This window comes from Oreochromis niloticus, linkage group LG5, assembly GCF_001858045.2.
Source record: "Oreochromis niloticus isolate F11D_XX linkage group LG5, O_niloticus_UMD_NMBU, whole genome shotgun sequence".
Taxonomy (NCBI): Eukaryota; Metazoa; Chordata; class Actinopteri; order Cichliformes; family Cichlidae; genus Oreochromis; species Oreochromis niloticus.
This window is the reverse complement of record NC_031970.2, coordinates 20,474,372-20,489,763: the sequence shown is the minus strand read 5'-3', so window position 1 is coordinate 20,489,763 and position 15,392 is coordinate 20,474,372. Positions and strand designations below refer to the sequence as shown.

General features: G+C 38.1%; 1 protein-coding gene across 1 annotated transcript; it reads left to right on the top strand.

The window, feature by feature from the left end:
• The first annotated feature begins 616 nt into the window (after positions 1-616).
• LOC109194358 (inter-alpha-trypsin inhibitor heavy chain H3) lies at positions 617-15,055 on the top strand. The gene is made up of 21 exons (XM_025907275.1): positions 617-790; positions 1,155-1,315; positions 1,447-1,551; positions 1,813-1,975; positions 2,071-2,181; positions 3,320-3,448; positions 3,549-3,665; positions 3,753-3,921; positions 4,014-4,124; positions 4,242-4,423; positions 4,530-4,709; positions 4,801-4,922; positions 8,860-9,104; positions 9,541-9,606; positions 9,750-9,791; positions 9,934-9,975; positions 10,433-10,543; positions 10,632-10,809; positions 14,243-14,391; positions 14,591-14,675; positions 14,766-15,055. The coding sequence occupies exons 1-21, from the start codon at positions 719-721 to the stop codon at positions 14,878-14,880; spliced, it is 2,655 nt and encodes an 884-aa protein (XP_025763060.1). The 5' UTR covers positions 617-718; the 3' UTR covers positions 14,881-15,055.
• Positions 15,056-15,392: the final 337 nt, after the last annotated feature.

The window sequence follows — 15,392 nt, the reverse complement described above, 5'->3', positions numbered from 1 at the left end:
ACACACACACACACACACACACACACACACACAAACATCCATCATCCAACCAAGAGTAAAAGCAGTTATGAAAATAATGTGTGCCCAAAACACAAGTCTAAATTATTGTTCCATACATTTAATTTCTGACTAATACATAAGTTAAACATGAATTATTATTATTATTAATACTTTATGACATGTGATAAAATTTATGATTGTCATAGATTTTATTACTTCCCATCACAAAGACCATTTCGACAAAATTTACATCACATCTCTCGTTTTTTTTTTCCTGTTTTCCCAGACCTCTCCAGTCCTTGTCACATTACTGTTTCAAAAAAAAAAAACTGCTCATACTTGTAAATAAACTATTTTTGGCCTGAGACAATAATATTACTCACATTCACCAATAGTGAAAAGCTAGATTGTTGTCATATATCTTTCACTTTGGTTTGTCAGAATGCTTATCAGGAATGAAAAAGACAGCTGTGGGACCAAAGTTTGGCCACGTTTGGCTGAAGCGCACAGGTTTGACCCTCAATGTAAACATTAAAGGTCTAATAAAGTGCTGGGTAAGCAGTAAATTACTGTTTTCTGGGAATGTTTGTGTGACACGGTGTTTGTGTAAGCGAGTGAGTTTGCCCTTTAAAAAACACTGTGTGCATAATAACTGTGTCCTTGTTTAAGTTCAAAAGAGCGTTGCAGCTGCTTTGCTGGTATTTTGGTTAGAGGCATCATGGGGAGAGCTGTGGTGCAAATCACGCTCATAGGACTCCTTTTTGCTTTGGCCTCCACACTGCCAAACAAGGTAAGTTCAGTAGACATAAAGGACCAACAGAGCACTTCAAGGGAACAGAATAGAAGATAATGTAACGTCTTTTGAAGTGAAGAAATACTGACCGTGTGTACATGTTTACTTTATCATGTGTTTGAGATCAGGGTAAAAAGTGTTCTATGAGCTTATTTTAATGTTTAGAGCTTGGCATTTAATAAAGGTGCTGGTCAGTGCGAGATTAAGGATAAATGGGCCTTTCCCATTAAATGATTTATTCCTAGATATGTGTATTTATAACTTGCAATACTGTCATGTTATTTGGACATTAAAAAGACCTGGAGAGAGGCTTTTTTTGTTTGTTTGTTTTTGGTGAAACGTGCCTCCTGTGTTTGCTCAGGATGACTGGGACATCTACAGCTTTCACATCAACTCCACAGTGACCAGTCGTTATGCCACCACTGTCATCACAAGCCGTGTGGCCAATCGTATGAACGAATCAAAGGAAACTGAATTCCATGTTCGGCTTCCCAAGAATGCCTTCATCAGTAAATTTCGAATGTGTGTGAAGTTAAAATAATCTGTAACCATCCAGAGACATTTGCAAATAAAGAATTCTACACTGAAGAACATATTACAGGATATTCAGCAGTGTGTGCATTTACATAAGGGCTTCTCTTGGTCCTCTTCAGGTTTATCGATGGCCAAGTTTATGATGGTGTTGTGAAAGCTAAGGAGCAAGCTCAGCAGCAGTACACTGAAGCTGTGTCTCGTGGTGAAAGTGCTGGACTTGTCAGGTATTAACTAAATGATTAAATTGTGGGTATTGTACAAATACACTGAGTGTTCCTTTGGATAAAGAAGAAGAAAAAGAAAATATTTCTGTCATTCAGAACTAGTTGGGTCTGTTCTTGTGTTTTCTCTTCTTTCTTCATTTCTCTAAAATAATGTTAATGCGAATGCAAATAGGAAAATATAATTAGAGTTAATCTTATTCCTTGCTCAGATTCAAACTACAGCCATACAAATAAGTGAAATGGTTATTGTTTCTGCTTTAGTTCTGTAGGAAGGACTCTGGAGGAATTTAAGACCTCTGTAACTGTGGCTGCTCACAAAAAGGTCACTTTTGAACTCACATATGAGGAACTGATGAAACGCACACATGGCAAGTACGAGCTGCAAATCCATGCTCGACCCATGCAGCCTGTCAGAGACTTCAAGGTGATTGTCTTGTTGGTATCTATTAGTGAAAAAATGCTGAGATAACAGCACACATGATGAGATATTTTGTTTTATTTGATTATATTTAATACCAGGTAGATGTGTACATTCACGAGGAAGCTGGCATCAGTTTCATTGATGTGAAAGGAGGCCTGAGCACCTACCCCCTCGCTTATGCCATCACCAAAACACATGCAGATAAACAGGTACTGAAATCTTTTTGTTGTCAAACAGTAAAAAAAATTATGAGCTTTCTAACAAGAGACAGTTTGAGGTACTAACAGGTTGTTATTCATTTGAAGTAAGAGGGAGCTTGATCTCAGTGTAAAATGTATGACTATAAAATGAGTAAAATGCACAAATAATCATCACGGTAACTATGACATTTCTTCCAACATTATGGTTCATTTCTCATCCTTGTACAGAAGAATGAGGTTTAAAACAGGGGTATTCAACTAACATTTCTTTAAGCAAAAATCCGGATGATCACAATGTGAAATTATTTGGTGTGCAATATAGACTGTCAAATCAAATGAAATCAGTACAATTGCAAAACCTTTTGAGAAATAATTTGAAAAATAATTCCAAAACTATTATTGGTCACACAGCATAGAACTGAACATTGGTTAAAAATCTCACACACCTGTGGAGGTGCACACTGATGATTAGTTTTGATTATGTTCACTTCGGACAAAACTGCCTTGCTTTTGTGTGTGGAGCCAAACATTGTGAAGTTCCATAAGTCTATGTTCCTTAAACCTGAAAAAGTTGTCTCAGGAACCATTTGTATCAAGAAAGTGGAAGCGTCAGTTCTTACAAACTGCTTCAGGCAGTTTATAATTGCTTGAAACAGCAGGTAAAACTGCATGTGTTGCTATTTTTATTCTTATTCTCTTTCTTCTTTTCTTCTTATACTGTCTTTTCAAATGACTACCTCTCAACTATTGGCACTATAGAGTCCAATGTTTATCACCTGGAATCCACAAAGTTGATTGGCTGAGTGGCATTACATGAAATGGTTTAACTCACATTAAATTGGGCAGTGTGTTTTCAAAACCTGGACCATGGTCCACCTGTTAGTGACCTCTGGGTTAAAGTTTTGGTCCTTGAACTCATATTTGTAGATTCTTATCTAATGTTTTTTTTTCTAAAGGTTAGGCTTCTCCGACACTCTTTGTATGTAAAGTCGTGTTGCATAAATTGAGACAAATGAGTAATTCTGACAATGTTTCATTTAAGATTTTTAACAATACAAATATCAGCCCAAATCGGAAAACAGAAAATAAAATCACTGACATCGCTCTCTTCCAAGTTTCTAAACACTGTGATTCACTCTGTTTCCAGGCGTGGGTGTATTTCTATCCAACAGTCTACCAACAGAAAATGTGTGACAGCTGTGGAGATCAGGGTATGAATGGAGATCTGGTTATTGTTTATGATGTTAACAGGGATAATGGACTGGGACACATCAAGGTAAATCTTTTAGCAACACAACTGTATAATTTGGACTAAAAAGCCTCTTGAATAATCCTATAACCTATCAAGTTTATTTTTTTTAATAACTCCACCTTAGAAATCTGACGGGTACTTTGTTCATCATTTTGCACCATCTGATCTTCCTCGGATACCAAAAAACGTCGTCTTTGTTATTGATCAAAGTGGCTCAATGCATGGCAGAAAAATTGAGCAGGTAAAGTATTTGAAGGGTCGGTTTCTTATATGATTTTATTTATACTTTTAAGTAACAAATGTGTGTAAATTATGTTTTCTTACCCAGACTAGGATCGCATTAATCCACATTTTGAATGATCTGGCAGAAGATGATCACTTTGGTCTGATCACTTTTGATGACAGAATTTCTTACTGGAAGCGAGAACTCGTTCAGGCCAACAGGAAAAACCTGGAAAGTGCCAAAAACTTTGCACGCAATATTGAAGAGAGAGGATGTGAGATTTTATAGTAAATACATATTTTGAAATATAAACATTTGGACAATGAACAGTGTACTGAGACTTTGTTTGTTGTTGTTGCATTTCAGCCACAGACATACATGAAGCAGTGTTACAAGGAGCACGTATGCTGAATGCACATAACAGAGAAGGTTCAGCATCTATCCTTATACTCCTCACAGATGGAGACCCAACCTCAGGTTATAATAAAGCACATCTGTAAACAAATGTACACAAATATTTCATGAAATTGAGATCTTTATGAGCTTATTGTGATTAACTGTTCCTGATTTATTATGAGTCTTGTGTCTTTTCAGGGGTGACAAATCTGGAGAAAATCCAGTCAAATGTAAGACAGGCTATTGCAGGCAAATTCCCACTGTACTGTCTTGGTTTTGGTTTTGATGTTAATTTTAATTTCCTTGAGAAAATGTCACTGCAAAATAACGGTGTGGCACGGCGGATTTATGAAGACTCTGATGCTGATTTACAGCTGAAGGTATTTAAAATATACATACTCTTCTTTTATGTGAGTTGAAACCCCTGAGAATTGAAAGAAAAAATATGAGCATGATTTGTATCACTTCCACGCTGTATGTCAACAGGGTTTCTATGAAGAGGTGGCCACACCTCTACTGACAGATGTGACAATGATCTATGTGGGTGGGACCAATCTAACCCAGACTAACTTCAGTCACTATTATAATGGTTCTGAGATTGTGGTGGCCGGTGAGATCACAGATAATAACATTGAAACCTTCACCCCTCAAGTTGTGGCCATTTCAGTAAGAATCAATCCACAGGACTCACCAGGAGTACTCTTCTTAAACCATTTTCCCTGTTGACTGACATTACATTGCATTTGAATTATTACAGAGTAATAGAAGAATAATATTCTCTAACCCAAGTGAAACTGTGGAATCCACTGGAACAGTGTCTGATCACCATATCCAGAGGGTTTGGGCATACCTCACAGTTAAACAGCTTCTGGACAAAGAGTGAGTATGATATATGCCATCTTTCCTTGTATGACTCTTAGAATAAAATAGAATAGAATAGAATAGAATAGAATAGAATAGAACTCAACTTTATTGTCATTGTACATGTCACAAGTACAAGCCAAAAAAATGTGGTTTGGATCCATCTAGAAAGTGCTCTAGACATAATATAGACATATTACAAAATATATATTAGCAATAATATAGATACATAGTTATATTACAGAATGGGTCTATTATAGGTATGAGGGTACAAAATATGGGTCTATTATGGGTATGTTACAATGCACACGGTATGTAGGTATGTTATGAATATGCTATAACTATATGTACTGGCTGTAGTGAGTGTACAAGCTATGTACAGGCTATGAACAAGATGTAAATATGAAAACTATACAGAAATATTAAACATGAAGTATGCAAGTTATAAACTGTTGTAAACAGATGTAGAATTGTAATGATTGAATGATTGTCTATACAGCATTTACAGTAGTGCAGTTTAGATCAGTGAGATATGTGGGTAATTCCTACAGAGGCTATATAAAGTACTGGTGGTTGTGAATGGTGGTTCAGTCCATGTTATTATTGTGTGTATGAGGGTACAGTTGTCCATTGTGTGTGTGTTCAGTTATAGGTGGTTGTGGGTGTGTGTATGTTCAGTCCATGAGTTTAACGTGGGTCAGATGTCAGGAGGCAGAGTTCAGGAGTCTGACAGCTGTAGGGAAGCTGTTCTGGTACCTGGTGGTCTTAGTCCGGAGGCTCCTGTAGCGCCTCCCAGAGGGCAGGAGGGTGAAGAGTCCATGTGTTCAGTTTCAGTTTTCAGTTTTATTTGTCATATGCAAGTTAGCACAGGGTCAACATCGCAATGAAATGTGTTTGACGAGCAGCGGTCTCTCAGCAGCATGATACAGTAGGAAAAAATATAATAAAATATAATATAATAAAATAAAATAACAAATAGAAAAATAGTAAAGAACAAAATATTAGAGAGACATGGTAAAAGAGAAAAGATGACTAAATATATATGTATCTATAAATATAAATATATGTACACTAGTGATTAAATAAGAAAATCTTGAAAAGAAATATGACGGGAGGGCAGATGGGATATTGCACAGGAATGAGCAGCAGAAAATTACAGTATTGCACTTTTTAAATATAAATATCAATAACAATAAAGTGAAGTGACCAGTGCAGATTAAACAGAGTACTTGTGAAGCTGCAGGGTAGCTTCTGAGTCCTGTGTTGTGTGTGTTTAAGTGTTGTGGTTGATGTGTCGTATGGCTTGATGGTAGAAACTGTTTTTAAGTCTTGTAGTCCGAGCAGACAGACTCCTGTAACGTCTGCCAGATGGTAACAAGGAGAACAGCTGATGTGCTGGGTGGCTGTGGTCCTTGATGATGCTGTGTGCTTTACGGAGGCATCGCTGGTGATAAATGTCCTGAATGGCAGGAAGCCTCGTGCCAGTGATGTGCTCTGCTGCCTTCACCACCCTCTGTAGTGATTTACGGCTGCTGGCAGAGCAGCTTCCGTACCAAACTGTGTGCTGGGTGACTGGGGTCTTTGATGACCTTTCCAGCCCTTTTCAGATACGTCTTCCTGTAGATGTCATTTATGGCAGGAAGTGGTGCTCTGGCGATGCACTGGGCAGTTTTCATGACCCTCTGCAATGCCTTCCGGTCCAAAGCAGAGCAGCTCCCATACCAGACTGTTATACAGTTGGTCAGGATGCGCTCAATGGTGCACCGGTAGAAGTTCACCAGGATGTCTGAGGACAGGTGGTTCTTCCTCAGAGTCCTCAGGAAAAAGAGGCGCTGGTGAGCCTTCTTGACCAGCTTGGAGCAGTTGTTCATCCAGATGAGATCCTCGGAGATGTGGACACCCAGGAACTTGAAGCTGCTCACATGCTCCACAGCCGTCCCCTTAATGTGGATGGGTGGATGTAGGTCAGCATTCTTCCTGTAGTCCACGATGAGCTCCTTGGTCTTCTCGGTGTTGAGCAGCAGGTTGTTGGTATCGCACCGTCGTACACCAGTATTCATTGTGATGGTAGATGGGCAGTGGTTATCCAGTCGGACATGTTGGGGCCAGTTGGTCAGGAAGTCCAGTAACCATTTACATATGAGGGAACTGATGCCCAGGTCTGTCAGTTTCCTGATGAGTTGTGAGGGGAGGATTGTATTGCTGAACTGAAGTCTATAAACAGCATTCTGGCCTAGGTTTTGTAATGTCCAGGTGTGAGAGAGTGCAGTGCGATGGAGACTGCATCCTATGTGCTCCTGTTCTGATGGTATGCAAATTGGTGGGGGTCCAGGGTGGTGGGGAGACAGTGTGCTAGGACCAGTCACTCTAAGCACTTTGTGATGATGGGGGTGAGGGCTACTGGGCGGTAGTGGTTGAAGCTTGATGGGTTAGAGTTTTTGGGAATCGGGACAATGGAGGTGGATTTATTTTATGCCATCAGGACCTGCAGCCTTGTGGACATTAATTATGCTCAGCACCACTCCTACATCGGTGGGGGAGAGAGTCAGTGGTTGGTGGTCCGGAGTCACGTCTGCTTTGGTTGCAGTTGTTGGATTCCCTCGCTCAAAATGAGCATAAAAGTTGTTTAGCTCGTTGAGGAAGGAGACATCAGAGGATGGGGGGAAGGGTTTGGTGGTCCTGTAGTCTGTAATGGTCTGGAGTCCTTGCCACATGCGTCGGGGGTTGAAGTTGGAGAAGTGTTCTTCTACCTTCTTTTTGTAGTGGTATTTGGCTTTTTGATACCTCTCATTAGCTTTTAGCCCTGGCTGTATTGTAGGCCTGTGCATCTCCTGACCTGAAGGCGGTGTTGCGGGCCTTCAGGAGGAGACGAACATCCTGGTTCATCCAAGGCTTCTGGTATGTGGTGATCCATTTCTAGGTGGTGACATTGTCTGTAGTTTTGGAGATGTAATCCAGTACACATGAGGCGTACTGGTCCAAGTCTGTGTGGGTGAACGTATTCCAGTCTGTGTGTCTTCCTGGAGGACTGCGTCTGTCCCCTCTGACCACACTTTAATTGTCCTCACAGCAGGTTTCCCACGTTGGCTGTGTGTCTTTAAAGTTTCTACCTCTACATCAGTGTCTTCAAAACACTAAACTTTTTTTAATAAATCAAAACTGTTTATTTATTTTATACTTTTCTTTGTTTATTTTTCAGGTGTTTTAAGCATACATAATCGTGGAATGCAGTTTAGGATCACATTATATATGCATTATAAGAAAAGTCTGGATATATTGATTGGGTGTCTGAATATATAGAATTAAACTCAAACATATAGACTGAAACTTGAATGTATAGAATGAAATTTGAATGTACAAGGTGTCAAAAAGACAGGTGAACTGCAGCAAGACAATATGTTTTAAGTTTGTTAGATCAGGGCAACAGGTTGAAATTTAGTCCCAAAATTCCAAGTAGAAGTCTGTTAAAGGGACATCAGATAATATGGCTGCAGTAATAAACTGTGTTCTCTTCAGTGTTGGGTAGGTTAACATCAACATCTCCATTTCTTACCTTTTTATTAAACAGTCATGTACATCTCCCATATAAAATTATATTGGTACAATTATGTTTGTTCATCATCGCTAATCTCCTTAAATTTCAAAAACAACTTTTTTTCACATCTTTTTAAAGGCAGAGTTTTTACACTTAATCATAAAAGTACGTGTCTCAGGAGCTAAGGATTTGGACAACATAGGCAGCCAGGCTGTCTATGGTCTGGTAATGGATCTCCATGATTTGGTTAGACTTTATTTTCCCTGTAACAAACAACAGATTGTGTGTTTTTGGTGAAGCTTGCTGACTTGACTTTCTGTGAAGAAAATCCCTAAGATGCATATTTTAGGACATGGATTCAGCTTAACACCTGTAATGTGTGAAGTTACATACAACACCATTTTATACTTTGTCACACAGGCTTCAATTATCTGGACCTGAGAAAGAGAAAGTGAAGAAGGAAGCTATGGAGCTGTCACTGAAGTACAGCTTTGTGACTCCTCTCACATCTATGGTGGTCACAAAGCCTCTAGGAGAGAACACAGATGTGCTTCATAAACCAAAGGAAGGTGAAACATCACAGAGATGGCAGCCCCCAGGAGGTCAACCCAATTTTGCACATCTTGCTCCTGCTTGTGGTTATAGTGGGCAGTGGGTTCATTCTGGTGAGCAAATCAAATCAATACAACAACATTCTCCAGTTCAGCTGAGGAGACGATCGCTTATAGTTCAGAGATGTTCTGTGAATGAAAGAAAGGGAGTATGAAATAGACTGAGTCAAATAGATGTGAGTCAGACAGAAGCAGGATGTAAGATGCACGCTGAGACAACTTAAACTGGGAGGTACAACCTAGTGACCAGGTTGGTGTACAGGAACACCTGCTGTATATGGATTACAAATCCCCATGGGAGACACCACTAAAGTTGTGTGTGTGTGTGTGTGTGTGTGTGTGTGTGTGTGTGAGCTCTTTAAAGATTTAGTTTGGAACTTTAGTGTCAGAGCATGGATGTTAATAAAAGCATCAATTAAACTCAATTATAAATGAATCAGCTTTGCAATGTTAACTTTATGTAATTAGATGTGTGTAAATGTTTTTACAGTTGCTGATTTTGATCCTGTGATTAGGTCTTATGATTACATCAAGTCCTATGATGTCGGAACTGCAGGTACAGTATCGCATTGATGAAATACTTTTTTTGTTCTAGGACAGTCAAAGATTTTTTTTATTGTGTTGTCCAAAGTCATGCAATATTAACCGGAGATCTGAAATTTTCTGGTATGTAACTAGTGCTGTTTAAATTATTTGCAGTTTTTTTAGAGCCTAGTGATGCCCTGATTGAGGTAACTACAGGTACTGTATTGCATTGATGAAATACTTTTTTTGTTCTAAGACATTCAAAGATTTTTTTATTGTGTTGTCCAAAGTCATGCAATATCAACCGGAGATCTGAAATTTTCTGGTATGTAACTAGTGCTGTTTAAATTATTTGCAGGTTATTTAGAGCCTACTGATGACCTGATTGAAGTAACTGATGGTACTGTATTGCATAGATGGAATACTTTTTTGTTCTAAGAAAATCAAATATTTTAAAGAGGGGACTTTGGGAAAACAATTCCTCCAAAAAAGAAAAGGGGAAAAACATTTTTTTGATAAAATGGTCATTAGTGCTATGCATTATAAAATATCTTACACTTTTATTGGAAAACTTGTATTTAGGTGAAATTTTTAAAAAAAAAATCAATATCACCATGACACTTTCTTAACTTAAGGCAAGTTTTCTAACATTCTATGACTGCATGGGATTTAAAAAAATATATATGTATAACAATGGATTCATTTTTCATGTGTTTTATGTGTACTTTTCCAAAACTCCAAAACTCCCAAAAAGAATTCCAAAATGCCCAATGCATGAAAAGAGTTTAGTAAGTGTTGATTGCACAGGTCTTTATTTTCAGATTCCAGAGTCTAACTTTGTGTCTCTATACCTCTAGCTCCTCTTCTCTACAGGTTTTTGCTCAACTCAACTGGGAATCAGACTGTTCCACTCTGCTTTGACATCAGTGGAGCTATAATCCTTAAACTATTTCACCACCCCAGCAGAGGTCAGTAGTAGTCTTTCTCATGAGCATTTTTATATTTCTCCCCGAGTTTTTATAGTGGTTAAAGAGCAGGATTTCTCTTTTGTTCTAGACCTGTCTGTTAATGGTGAGCTAGATTCAATTGCAAACGGAGGTTTCAGCAAAATTTTTATTCACATCAAAACTCACCAGCATGTTGAGGTTGACACTGAATCACAGAGGGTCACTGTACGAGATGGACAGACAGTGACATATCAAGCAGCTGGACAAGATCCCTCGACAGTTGGCAGGTGATTTTGCAGTACAATGGTCAAAACGTATGTTCTCACTGTATTGTTTAAAGACATGCGCCCTTATTCAGTTCTTTTCCCAGGATTTACATGAGGCGATCAGTATATAAATCTCTGATGTCAGTTATATATATTGCAAAATATATGCTGAGAAATGAAACATTAAAAGGGCAGTTTGGGCCATTTATTATTTTAATTGTACACTTTTTTGTATGGAGCATTTTGTGAGATTTGGCCAAATCTCACTAATTTAAACATGTCTGCCATAAAATAAAAATAAAAGGTTTATTTCAGTGAGATTTGGCCAAATCTCACTAATTTAAACATGTCTGCCATAAAATAAAAATAAAAGGTTCATTTCCATCACAACTACAAACACTTGCTTTAACTATCCTACACACAAGCTCTCAAGCTGAGATACCCAGAGAAACTGAGAACATGGTGGTGAGAGGTCTCACTCTTTAGCAACAGGAAAGAAAAAGAATCCAACAAAATTAGTTCTGGATGCAACAGCAACCCTTCAATATTAGAATATTGTAAGACAAATATACCAGGACAAAAGAGGTTTTGAATGGGAAAAGCTAGGAACAACTTGCAGAAAGCCCAAAAATTTGATTCCGTTCATCCAATTCAATTCAGTTTTATTTATACAGCGCCAAATTGTAAGGTAGACCCTACAATAGATACTTTTCATCATCAGCGTTTTCAGTGGCAGAAACGTTTTTCACTCATCTAAGTCACTTTTTCAGTCTCAGTTGACTGCAGGTTTCCCAAACCCCATAAACAGTACATTTGCACAATGACTGAAACTAGCACTACTGAATGAACAATGGTCTGTGAGGTGTGTTTCTTGATCTTGATATGCAAATTGTCCTGACCATTGATCAACAGCCACTGATTGAAGCATCATCTTAAAATGGCCTGCGGAGACAAATGGGATAAGCTTCTTTAGCCATACAACACATGATATCCTTCCATCACCTGTCCCAGCCTGTCCCCACGGTTCAGTTCCAGTCAGTCTCAAGCACATACTAGCTGTGTCCCAATTCAGAGACCGCATCCTCCAACGGACTCAGCCTTCGCTGTCTACGTAGGCCGGGTCCTTCGAAGACCAAGAAGGCCAGAAGTCTGACGCTGTTAAATGGGATTGTCTAGCCTTAGTCACACTGCTCAGGTTGCCCAGCAACCATGCTTCTAGCCGCTAGAAACATTTTATAGAGGAATGTTTGACAGAAATGAAGGCGAAAAATGATCTTTTTTTGTTTGTTTGTTTTTTTCATGAGGTTTTTTATTTGTTAAGTATCTGAGACTAAGACCACAGGACTGTAAAAACATAATTGTTGGGCTTCATTTCTACACCAAACAATAATCTTAACATTAGGTCATAAATAACAATTTGTAACAATTTGTAAAAACAACTAATGTTGTTCATGAGACTAGTTTCATCTCACTTTAGTCATGTAAATATAATATAGTCAATATTAAATTTATTGTATTTAATTAAAAACTTACAGCACTGAACTAGAACTCAGTTTCAAATACTGAGCTTCAATAAAGATTCAAGTTGCATTAATTTATATTTCCTATCACTCTATATCTTCATCTCAAACACAATACATCTTTTATAGTGTAAATATAGATGTATTGCACATAAGAGAGATGAACATTGTTTTTAAAATATGTTGGCATTATTAAATTTGTTTGAATGCTTACATATATGGGTAAAAATGAAAATTTATGAGCTGGGATAACTGTATGTTTGTGATAAAATGAAGAATAGACTGATATATTAAATATTCCCCAATGTAAAAAGGTTTAACTGCCTTTCATAGTTTTTAACTTGAAGGCCCTGAGTAATCTTTCTGACACTGAAAACACTTAAATGATAAAATCATTTTAACATTACCTAATAAGACTGATAATTAGGACAGATAATTTGTTATTTTAAGCATTTCTAGCAGTCCCTCACAAAGAGGGAACACTCTCTCTCAGCTGGTGCTGGCTGTTCCTCCTCTTCCTCAGACACTGCTTAGTTTGTCCTGGTGGACCATCAGGGGTGCAAAACCTCACAGATGATGCAGCAGTGGGGTCCGTCTGTCCTGACTCTCAAACATGGAAATCAAATATGCAATAAGCTGTAGGATTCAAACACAAGTGTAACTTATGTTCATACTTTTATTTAACAATCAGAGAGAAAGAAAAAGAGAGAGAAGGGAAAATTGCAGGACAGACACAAAAGTGAAAGTCTCAGGTGGTAAACACTACTAAAAAACAGTAACAGAGAATGAGTATTTTCTGTTTGTTATATAAGGAGTACTAAATAAGATGAGTTCCCAGTACATTGGTCCATTGGTCACATGTCAGACTCCTAAGATTAAAAGCACCTTTTTTTTAGCTTAATGAGTGAACCATCGGCACTAACATCACTAATGTCATGTGACGTTGCCAACATGTGGCCAACAGTAATGTTTTAATGTTCTTCGTTATTAAAACGTTTGCATCATCACATAAATAAGTGATATAAAACTCAGTGCCTACTTACTTTTAAAAGTTTACTCTTCGGCCACCCCACTTGAGCCGTCTGCCATTTTTTCGAAAAAAACTATCCACAGCTGTGCTATGAATCCTGGGATATGTTGGGCCACGAAGGATCCACCTGGCCCATCCTTTAAATCCGGGGAAAAGGAGGACGCATTTGTGGGCCGCATTTGGAGCAGCCTTCGAATTGGGACAGCCTTCATCACCAGGGCTGTGATCTAATCGGCCTTCAAATTCGGCCTCCGAGGGATGCAGCCCCTGTATTTGGACACGGCTAATGATTGCTTGTAATACACGTCTAACACATAGCAGATACAACTTGATACACCACCAAGTATTGAGATGTCTTGCAGCTGTAGAGCACTAGAGCACATGCACATGCAGATTTCCCAGAGGTTTAGAGAACAGGCCTGTAGGACAATCATCAGTCAGGGATGCATGCATGTATGCAGAGCTATACAGAAGCACCCAAGTAAAGATACATTGAAGTGAAGATTATCAATCTTCCATTGAGTAGCAGGAAATCCAAAGGTGTGTGCTGATAATTTGGGATTGTAATATGCATAACGTTGTCGTTAATTTCATGAAATTCTTTTTACAACCAATTCTTGAATAAAAGGCCCTGCCCATGGTAAGCTTTCTCAAGCTTAGAAAAGTTTCTATTACGGGTATTATATATTACATTCTATATTAAATTCTCATTTTCTTTTTAGCTTTGTTGAACCTTCCAGGTAGAAGCAAGTTTGTTGGATTACATGGAGTTGTGACACTGTGAAATGTCTATTACAGCCCTCAGTAGGGCAGTAGTCAGCCAAGAGAAGTGAAATGATCTGTGAAGGTCTTTCAAATCTTCAAAGAGCTTTAAAATATTCATATAAAGTCCATATGTTTCCAGTGTTACAGTGACTGTGTACAACACTGAAATTCACATTGCAGCTGAAGACATTCTCCTGGTCATCTCACAACATGAGAAAACTGGCCAAAGACTCCTTTGGCCAGTTTTAAGACAGCAACCCTCAACCAACAACACCGAAGGACTTTTAGGTGAGTGAAACGACATGCATGCACATACTTTGTTCATTGCTTAAGAAATAAACGAATTTGTCAGTGTCATGTTAAGAATAAAAACAAAGTTTGCACCGAGCATAGGTGGTTTCTGTAAAAGTATCTTGTTGCTGTGTCTGTTTTAGTATCTGGTTTTCAGTGTCAGCTTTTGTTTCATTATTTGACTCCCTTTTTCCAGCTGTAAAGCCAGCAGTGTATGAGGTGGTGCAGCAAGTTCCTGTCACAAAACTAAAGATTAAAAACCAAGAGACAGATGTTACAAGGTACATTTTTGTAATGTTTTCAGTTTCTTCATTCAAAACATAAAACTGTTTAAGATTCCACCAAGACATGAGCTTGTTTTTCTTTTGTAGTGACAGCGCTATTGACTACAGCACCGACCCTCCTGTCACAAAGAACTGCTGGCTTATGTCTGCTGACTCTGCCCTGCAGAGACCACTGGCAGATTTTTTCATGGCACAACTTTAAGTGTGAACTATGCTGAATTACTAGAAAATATGTGGTTTAAAAGTAGAGAAAACATTATTAATTATTATTATTATTATTATTATTATTATTATTATTATTATTAATAAACTTATTGTGGAAAATGTCCTTCCACCTGTTAAAATGAACAAATAAAGTATCCCAGATTGCAGAATGACTCATGTCTACATCATTTTATTAAAGAAAGAAAAAGAAATAAGGATTTGGAGGTTGTGGTGTCAAAATAATACATCCAACCATGTGAATTCTACTGAAACAATTGCACAGAAAAACACCACTGTGTTACTTCAGTGTAACTTCTAATCTGACCCAAATCTAATAAATGACAATAGATAGAGTTGACATTAATAGGCATTTATTCTACACTTTGTTGTTAAACAGAAAGTTAAAACTAATTAGATTCGTTCACTTAAATGAAATATGCTTTCCTGGGTGATTTATCTGAAAGACAGTTATACTATAGAACAGTGTTGTGCCATCTCAGGAGATACATT